Source organism: Triturus cristatus, chromosome 11, assembly GCF_964204655.1.
Source record: "Triturus cristatus chromosome 11, aTriCri1.1, whole genome shotgun sequence".
Lineage (NCBI taxonomy): Eukaryota > Metazoa > Chordata > Amphibia > Caudata > Salamandridae > Triturus > Triturus cristatus.
In genome coordinates this window covers 353,176,279-353,186,870 of record NC_140594.1, presented here as the reverse complement: position 1 = coordinate 353,186,870, position 10,592 = coordinate 353,176,279, and the positions used below count along the sequence as shown (strand labels likewise).

At 40.2% G+C, this 10,592-nt stretch overlaps 1 protein-coding gene across 1 annotated transcript in view; it reads right to left on the bottom strand.

Annotated features, from left to right (window-relative positions):
- Positions 1–368: 368 nt before the first annotated feature.
- The window catches only part of SRRM4 (serine/arginine repetitive matrix 4), a 255,091-nt gene continuing 244,867 nt past the window's right edge, over positions 369–10,592 (bottom strand). The window contains exon 13 of the mRNA XM_085633486.1: positions 369–6,817. Within this exon, the coding sequence (XP_085489612.1) occupies positions 6,559–6,817 (259 nt within the window). The 3' untranslated portion in view covers positions 369–6,558. The remainder of the gene's footprint in view (positions 6,818–10,592) is intronic.

The following is a 10,592-nucleotide window of genomic DNA, read 5'->3' as shown; positions in this document are numbered from 1 at the left end:
TATCAGAGAAATATGTAAAATGTTGTTAGATACTAAACTCCCAACTCTTCTGAGACACGTGGAGCCCAGAAGATTTTCAGCTATTTAGGTGTTTTTAAACTGATTGTCAGAAGTCAAACTAGGGCTGCAATAGGTCTATGCCTTATTTTTACAGCAATATGGGTACATTTTAGGACTAGACGTCGTACACAGATTGGTCATAGATATAGGGGAGCCACAGTCTACAAGACAATCAGTAACCTTCAGGTTTCAACCAGCCTAATTTCGGAATTCCCAGAAGTTCACAAATCACAATGACAGTATGGCCCGTTCAACCAAAACAGAACAAATGAAACTCAAAGCATATGTTCAAATTGTTTGACATTTTATTTTGTCCATCGGTTTAGTTTACCAGATGTGTGCCTTAAAATTTCAGTTGTACAGTTTCGTTATACGACAATAAAAAGGTCAATTTTTTGTGACTACCCTATATCTACGTTGGCTCACTGTCTGCCAAAAGTTAATATTCTGATTGTCTGCCATGGCATTGATGTCACATGTACGTCACAAGTGATAGTGTTACTGGGCACCTTTTTCTCATGCACACCGACTCTAGAAAGCATCACATTCATGACAATGAGTGAAGTCTATGATTTCTGCAACCAGATATTAGAATTCATTTTACTCCCCTAGATACAGAAGCAATCGCAGGAAACTTACGACAGACATTATTTTCAACCTCTGTACAGTTTTTTTAATAAATACAAGAAATAAATACAATCTGTAATCATATGGCTACGTAAACCTCTTTTTCGGTTTCCAACTCATTATACAGTATGTACAATGTGTACAAATAAGATCCCATGCTGAAGGTATATTAGGACTAGAGCTGGTTGGTTTTCTCTTTTCTGCACTTTAAATAGACGCATGCACAATTTTAATACATAAAAAACTAAAATTCAACCCTGAGGACTTATAATAATTTACCCACAACTTATTACATGTTAACATAATCATAAACTAAATGTTTGACTTTGATTGTGCTGCTATGCCGTTAGTGTCAAATGGTTGGCTGTGGATTTGCACATCTGATGGAGTAGTGGAGTGATGGCTACACAATGACTGAAGGTTGGCAAGGAGTAGCTAGCAGCGAAACTGAACCATGTGGCCCACCGTTGTCATGCTGCAGTAAATGTAACATTTGTGACTACGGGGATGTTTTGTCTTTTCAACTAATGTAAAGCAGATAAGACATTGGGCTTGCCATCTTGATCCATGGGGTTAGCACCAAATTTTACAAAGTATGCTTTTGGTTGGCCCAATAATTGTTTAATTTCTAACTTTCTTGTGGAAAAGGCTATAAGAGCAATTGAACCTTCTCTGGTGTGGTGTACTGCATTCATTTGTGAAATTCTTTTGTATTTTGTATATTCCTTTTTATGCTTCCTGGAAGGGTGGGTTTATTCATTCAATGTGTTGTGATCAGCTGTTAAATAACCAGGAGAAACAAAGATTGAGTAACTTGTAGTTTAAAGTTAGGTATATGTGAGTTTGAGAAGTACAAAGAGGTTATTTGAGGTGTAGCAGCTTGTGCCCACAGGGGCAAGCTTGCTGACGGGAGGACCAGCAGTCCCAGGGGAAGGAAAAGTCAGTAGGTCAGTCAAAACAAAGGGGCTGAGAGGCCCAAAGAGTGGGGGGAAAGACGGAAGTGCAAAAACGTCTGCAGAGGTTCTGGGATGAGGCATTACAGCCAAGTTGATTTGGACAGAGGAATAGTTTTGCTAGCCTCTCAGTTTTAATATGCAGGAATGTACATAGTTTATAAGATGAGGAGGGCCAATGATGTATGTTTGTTTGTCCTACCTTGATTTGTGTATAAAGGCACCTCATGAAATATAGCTGGGTTTATCTCATATTTGATGCCCACAGCCACACCATGGATAATTCATGTCTGTGGTGCCACGTGGCCATTAAACAACTCTGTTATCAGTATCTGCTTGGGTATAAGTTGTTCGCATGGAGTATTTATTTCTTTAATTAAGCTATGGAAGCTCCGTAATTGAGCCACTTGTAAAATGCAGATGCATAAGCTTCATTTGGTGTTTGGCCATATATATTTGTTTTCTTCCTTTGATGAGCATATTGACATCTTTGAAATAAAATTAAGAGGATGGTATCAAAAGACACAATAAAAACCGGAGTGTTACTGTAGTTATTTAGTTACATTTGGGTTGTCATTTGGTGGACTGCACTCCATTGCAGGTTCAATGCCCAAATCACTGATCAAGGTTGCTGCTATGGTACTTGAAAGTTGCATTTTGTTTAAAATGTTTTAGGACTACAAGTCTTTCCAATGCTTGATGCCCCGTGACCTATACTTAAGGGTTTTGTCTGTGCAAATAAATATTTCGGAAAGCATCGTTGTGTTTTAGTCTACTTTATTGCTTTTGATCTTCAGAATATGACAGGACAAATATCTTTTGCCTCCTTTAAACTGTACCATTTGTATGTGTTCCCCACCTAGAGGAGGACAGACTTATTGGGTAAAGAAGTCCATGCTTCTGATACCGTGAGCAGTAGCTTGGTTTCTGCAAACTTTGCTCGTTTGACGTACATTACAACTTTAATTGAACAGCCGGTACATTTTAACAGAAAAATAACTTATTTAATTAACATAAAATAAATAAATAACATTCAACACTGCAATCAGATGGTAGACCAATAAATACACTTAAATAAAAGATAAATAGATTGCTTTGATCAGTGCATTTTGGCCCAGCCTGTTGGGCCTCATAGAGTCTCTGTGGGGTCATGGATTGCTAGGCCTAGCCTAATGCCTTACTCAAGAGTTTTTCCTCACAATGTCCACCTCAACACAGGATCTCAAGTGAACCAGAAATAACATTATAATTATCACTAATATTTTGCATTATTTACACGGGCCTCAATCTGCCCTTACTTCATTTACAGTACGCATGTATGTATGGATAATGTGCAAAAAGATCCTCAGAAATTGCCAAATTTTTGCAACACCTCCTTTCTTCCTGTCTTAAGACAACACATCTCACTCCACTTTCAACCTTCCCTTGGTGTTATCTTATGGTATGTTCTTTCATATCATTCTTCCCTCTGCCCAGTGATATGTCCCGTCGCCTGAATAGCTCTGGTCTGGTCAGCCACTGCAATCTTAGACATGCTGAATGTGTGGTAGATTAAACAGTATGGTTGCAGCATTGAATCTCTTTGCTGCACTGATATGTAGTTCATCTCTAGGTTGGAGTCTCCAAGTTAGGTTACCTGTGCATACAGTGCATCTGATGATGGGAAAGAGCCTCATTCTGGGTTGGGGTATGCTATGACTGGTTGACTCTAGAATTAGAAGAATGTCAATTCCTGTGATCAAACTTTGTCAAGCTCAACATTTCTAAACCCGAGATTCTTTCGGATTGGCTACTTAGAAGGGACTAGTGGTAGGGTTTATAATGGGCGCACAGTGGGAAGTTTGACATTGTTGTAACACCTCAATCACCATTTCTGGTGCTCATCGTGGGCACATTTTTATACTATACAGGGGGTCAAATAACTTAATATGATTGATTTAATGGCTGCTAAAAAAAAGAAATGAAGAATCATAGCACCCCCATGCAATATGTAATAGGATATAGTCGTTATTATAACCTTGGTGCAAACTAGCACCGGTTAGGTATTCTGTGTTAGAAAGCCGATGTTCCAGGGCCTACACCTTGATGGAATTTCGATAAACTATGTCACACTAAGTCACTTCTCTCTTACCCAGGAATGTGGCTTGTCTCTTCTACCCATACAGTATAAACAGTAAGATACAATCAGTGCTTGTGAAAAGTGAGTGAATGAAATTAATGGCAAAATGTTTACATAATTTCAGATTCGACTGAAATGCATCTGCCCCAGTGACTTGGTGAATGGATGATGGTTGTATGACGGAATATCAAGGATAGATGTCGAGCAATATTGACTGAAGAATATCGGCTACCAGTAAACTGTCAAGGTTAATAGAGGTAAGTGTAGGTTTAAAATTCTTAACTCCAAATCTACTCTCCTCCAGATAAATAGATGAGGAGTTAAGAATAGCTAATCTACTTACCTAGTATATTGAAGGTAAGTAGATTTGGAATTAAGATATATTAGGCAAGTGTAGATGTACTATTCTTAACTACACAATTGCTTACCTTGAGGAACAAAACGTCAAGGTCATTAGAAGTGGAGTTAAGAATAGTACATTTACAATTATGTATATACTTACCTTGACGAAAGCGGTAGTTGAATATTCTGCAGCTGATATTCTTATAGGTCACTATCAGAAACTTGATATTCTGGTAGAACACCTTGAGTGAATCCTGCTTAAAGTATATGTTCATTGTGATGATGGAAAAGGATGAAACTTCTTGTGGCTCAATGTTGCAAAAAAAAAGAGGACAACTTCACTGTTGTCATGCAGGCAATTCATCAGTGCTGTTTTAAGGGTTGGGGCTCCTTTAAGTGAGTCTGACCTTACAGTCCCGGGCACGTGTTGTGGTTGTACAATATCAGAGACAGGTACGGCAACATTTAAAGGTGTAAACGCCAGATCCACTTGCATTGTCTGGAATTTACAAAACAATGTTGCTGTTCTTGACAGGTGTCCAACAACCACTGTTTGTAAACATCATTCCAAAAACAAGGATTGATGCCAAGACCATCAAGTCGCTCATGTGGTTCAGATTTTGTATTTGGTCTGAATTCAAAATTTCTCTGTACTTTCAGATTCAAGAAAGCATAAAGAATTGAAGGCGGTTTGCACCACCTTAGTGTAAGACTCAAATGGATTGTTTCCATCGCTATAATCTTAAGTCCAGAATCTAAGATGGATGTACAGTGTACGATTCCTTTGCTAGTGGGCAGCCACTTAAGATGCTTCGAGATCATAATGTAGGAATTACTGCTTCTTCTTCTTGAAGAAACCATTGCTCATTGATGAAGTGGCTGAGTTAAACTGTTATCTTTGTCTCAATTCACAAGGGGACATTACATGGATATCTGTTCTACCACATGGTGTAACCCATAACCAATGATGTTTCTGTGAGAATGGGTGTGGTAATATCAGTTGGACATCCCTCTACATTAATACAGAATTTACAGTCTTGTACCCAAGAGCATCTGTGTGATATTTAGTGGCTAAGCAAGTACACAAAGCAAGAAATCCTTGTTTCTTTATTATATAATTTATTTTGAGGAGTTCACTTTATTTACCATGTGATTTGGCCCATTAGCCCATAGCAACCAATACATGTTGATTAGTTGGCAATTTTCTTTTGTGTGCGACAAACAAACACTGTGGTGTTATGGAAGAACTACTGATTTAATGTATTGCCACATGAGGTACTGGCCAATCAAAGCTGTCTTGTGTAAACAGAGACTTTATTTCATAAGCATATTCCAGGATATCCCTTTATATGTTAGAAACAAAGTTCCATACCCACTAATTTTGTTAGACGGAATCTGCTATCTAATGGTTAATGTGTGATAATTGCCGAAAATACATTTGAATGAGAATAACATTTGTAATAAAAAGTCACTGGTAGGACGTTGTGCTTTGTGTAATAGCTTAAACACTCAATAAACCATTGATGCTTTTCCATAGAAGGCTTAGGGGCGGGGGAAGGGTATTCAAAGTGCTTCGCGATTTGTGGACGGTACGAACACCTTGGGGTATTAGAGGTAATGGAGGGCTTGGGTCAAATTACCTCCCTATTACATGTGGAGCCAGTGTGGACGGAATTGCAAAAATGCATGTTTTCCCCTGTACTGAGTGGAAAGCTCGAAATTTTGCAATTTTACCTGCACAATTTGAACAGGTAAAAAACGTGTCTGTCTGTATTTTGTATCCACGTCATACTCTGGATTTGGGCACAAACTCCTGCTTGAGCCCCAAGATTTAAGTTGGGTGAAATTTCTGTGCACATACAAATAATTGTGGTCATCAGGACCGCAGGGCGATGGTTCTGAAAGAGGCCCAGAGCTGGGGTGATCTTGCTGCCTCTCAGGTTAACCTAACGTGTTTTAAAGGAAATGACCTGTTGGGATATCTCCCAAGACCAGTCATCCAGAGCGAGGTACCCCTAGTCAGAAGTCAGAAGTGTGAAAATCCTCTTTTAGTTGTCAAATTCACATGAGGGTCTCTCTCTTTACAGAATCTGTACTTTGTAACATGAGGGTAACCTTCGCTAGTCTGCATTGCTGTTCTGTGCTGACATCATGAGGTAGGAGGGGCCTGTTGACTCTTTAGTTTGTAAACATGGTATTGCAACAGACAGGCCCATCACCAGTACCTGACCCGTGTGCCTCTCTTCCCACACCTCTGTTCTCGCTCCAGGAGCTGCACAGTGACGTAGCACGGGCTTGAGATTCCACAGACACCTGTCCTTAGGCTCAAGGGAGGAGGAGACGACTATGTCGAAGGGGGTGCTTAAAAATAACCTACACACACAGGCACACATGTGCACACGAAAACCCGTGCACACGTGCATGAAAAGGTGCTTTCAACAGCAGGGATGAGTTGACCTAACCCCTCCTTTTGTGGTAGCTTCCATCCGTGTCATTGCTTCTGCTCCGGCTACGGCTGCTTCGGTCACTCCACCCCCTGCTACGAGTCCTACTCCGGCTGCTTGCACTGCTGGCGCTGCTCCAGCTCCGGCTGCTCCTGGAGCTGACACGACTACGAGAGCGACCCCATCGGTCGTGACCGGAAGTGTAGCTGCTATCACTGCTGGAGGATGAGGAGGGGCTTGGCCGGTAATATGGAATGGGGCGCTTCCGTGCACTGTGGTGAGAGAGAATGGAGAAAAGAAGACATGGTTACATCAACATATATCAAATAGAGACACACTGATATGTTTCACAAGTAATATCTAGAGATAATCGCGGCTGCTTTCATCTACAGTTCAGTCAGAATCGAGATTGTGTACACAGTGAAAACAGCTTTTTTAGGTCGAGGCAAGACAGCGCTTGCGGAGTCTGCAAGACATGTTGTATTGTATTCTATAAGTATTGGCTGTTGGCTGTGCCATTCAAAAATGAAGCCTTTATATTGGTGTTGGGTTGTAAAAGTCCCTCCCTTCTCTCCTTCTGGCGATTTCACTTAGTGAGCATTTGGTTTGGTCATCACACTGTGTAGCGTGTGATGGCCCCTGTTTACAGAGACGTGCATCTGTTAGCAATTATCCTTATCGTAACTGTAGTCTGACTTCCATTCTGAACTAAAGAAGATCTGTGGCTTTGTTTCTGTTTCAGCGTGCATCTGTTAGCAATTATCCTTATCTGAACTACAGTTTCACTTCAATTCAGACCTAAAAAAGCCCTGTGCATTTGTTTATGTTTTAACGTACATCTGTTATGAATTATCCTGAGGGTAACTGCAGTATGACTTTTATTCCAACAGTCAAACTTAAAAGTGATATTAAAAAACCACGGAGCATTTTATATTACTCACATTAAACATTGCGTGTTATTAATTAAATAATACGGTGGAGCGTTTTTTTAGTTTTCTTTTCTGTTGAAGTTGTTGGGATTTCTTTTCCGTTTTGCCAGCGGACAAGGGCAGAGATAATGGAGTCATGTGAGGGGTGGCGGGAATTAAATCGTAGTGCATATGCACTTGTTTCAGGACCAGCTTTTTAGAGCTAACGATGGTGAGCACTGGCAGGACCAGGGCCAATTAAAGCTGGTTCTGTTGGGCCCATATTACAACTATATCAAATAGTCAAACTTAAAAATTATATTAAAAATCCACAGAGCATTTTATTTTAGTAATATTAAGCATTGCGTGTTATTAAAAAATACAGTAGATGATTTATTTTCCTTTTCTGTTCACGTTGTTGGGGTTTGTTTTCAGTTTTGCCAGCGGACATGGGCAGAGAAGCCGGAGTTATGTAAGGTTTGGCTGGAAGTAAATCGCAGTGTATATGCAGTTGTTTCAGCACCAGCTTTTTAGAGATAACAATGGTGAGCACCGGCTAACCCAGGCTCAATTAAAGCTGTGTTTGTTTTTGTGATTAATACAACTATACCACACAGTCAAACTTAAAAATAATATTAAAAAACCACGGAGCATTTTATTTTACTAATATTATGGTAGACCATTTATTTTTTCCTTTTCTGTTGATGTTGTCGTGGTTTGTTTTCCGTTTCGCTATCACTGCTCATTAATACTTTCACTGCTCTTTAATACTTTTTATATTCTAAACTCCAATATACAGTGAGACCTATTGGCACTGACAATGCTTGTTATAACTCGGCACGTGTTCCCTCCACATGGCTGTCTTTTGCCATTCCCCATTAAGGGCCTGATGTACTAAGAGACAGGTGGCAACAAGCATTTGCAAAGCGATAGGTCTCGAATTTATGAGCGTTTGAGCTATTGGCATTGTAAATGACAATGTCAATAGCTTAAACTCTCACAAATGTGAGACCTATTGCATTGCAAATGCAATTTTGGGAAAAGCGTTCCATGCCGCGCTTTCACATTAATGTCAGCCATGCCCCTTTCTTTAGACGAGCCGGGTCTAAAGAAAGGTGTGTGCCGCCATTAAAGTGAAAACGCCGTATGGGGCACTTTTACCCCCAAACATATTTGTAATGCAATAGGTCTTGCCTTTGTGAGAGTTTAAGCTATTGTCATTTATAATGCCAAATGCTCAAGCTCTCATATATGCAAGCATTGCAAAGCAGCAACCACAATTGTACCAGGGTGCTTTGAAAGTGAAAGCGCGAATGGCTCGCTGCACGTAGTGCCTGCAAGAACAGAAACTCATTCAAGAAAATAGTGCCTACAGACTAAAATAAACATACTGTGTAATAACAGAAGTAAAGGGGCCAGTCCTCATGGGAGGTTATAACAGAAGACAAGGCAGTACTAAGGAGGGACTAACAAGCCTATTAACGAATCAGAAGCCAGCATTTACGAAGGACAATGACACAAGCCAATTAAAAATATGGGCGGAGAGTGGGGGGGCTCTATTTCCATACTCTAATACAGCATGCCGCACAGAGCAGCGCATGTGCTACCCAGGCTTGACCTAAAAAAGTGCTTGCAAACTACGCATCAACTTTTTTCAACCTTTTGGTACCCCTGTACTAATAGGTTGTGTCGCAAAATCTCCAGTTGTACGGGGTTACAGATAGCCTCCACCTAACGAATATAGAAAGCCCCCACCTGACGAAAATTAATAACAATGTTTGCAACGCCCTGTGACCGGAAACAAATTGATGATGGCCAACAAGGCGCTCCTGATCACCATCCCTATATTAACATTCCCAAATGGAGAATTTGCTTTTTGTTAAGTAAAGGAATTGAAGCAGCTTAAAAAGAAAATCTTTTTTTAAAGCTGTATGTGTTTTTTAAAAGAACAGGTGGGTGTGGTGTCTTGGACCCAAGTCCCTCACGTGTGTGGAAAAAAGACACAGGCATAGTTATGGTATTTATAACTGGCCCAGGGCATGTACGCCCGCCCCTTTTATTGGCAGGGTCACCTGATCAGTTACAGTTTTGATGGATGGGTGTTGGGCCAGTGTAGAGGCCAGCTCTTAGGGAGTGGCTGGTGACATAGTGCATTTACTGGAACACTAGAATGTGTCCCGCAGGACACCACAGTGGAGTTTTAAAAAATATGTCTCTATTGTGGGAGCAGGCAGTGGTTCTCTGGATCAAAGATCTTGCCCCTCCCCCGAGATCATCTGACACAATTCCCAAAGGGAAAGATGTTGGATGGAAATACTTCCTCTTTACAAATGGGGTACTACCTTCCTTGAGAAGTCAGTTTCTTATTAATGGTTTGCAACTGCAATTGTGGTTGCAAACCATTGATACATTACATTCTGAATTGCAGTTAGGAGGGACTCCATATTCATTCCCCCTCCTAATTACAATATACCTCCTATGAGTTTCACCTTGAGGCAGTGAGAAACTCATTTTGGGAGTGGAAGTCCTTTCCTGACTGGCAAAATGGTTTTATCACAAAATAAAAAAATATTGTGCGGTCACAGATTCTATGACTTTGTAAATTACATGATTTACAACCACAAAATGACTTTGCACATTAGGCCCTAAATTAATAATATGGTAATTAAAGACTTTTGTTATAAGGTCATAGAGAGGAAAATCTATCAACTTATTAGCTCCTTTACCAATGCTGTGTAAGCTGAAGCTAGAATATATGATGATACCCCTTAAGAAATCTATAGTGACTAGTGCTCCTTACAGAAAAAAATACATTATTACAAAATGTTGTCTAGTGTAGTACTGGAAAATCTGTCTAATGATTTATCCAGACATTTACTCTTAATATAGATTTTTTTTCTATCCTCAGTGAGATCTCACTGAGATTTGAGCCTTGATAGGCAAACATCATTAGACCTTGGCACTGTGTGATTTGTGGGTTTTTTGCCATGGAAATGGCTTACTAATAACTTTTGATACAGCCATGCTTTGAAGTCGTGAATGTCTTGGATGTGAGCAAAAAAACTCTGGCCCATATTTATGAAAAATTGGCGCAGCGCAGTAGGTCACCTTGCTGTGCTGCACTGCACCACTGGGAAAG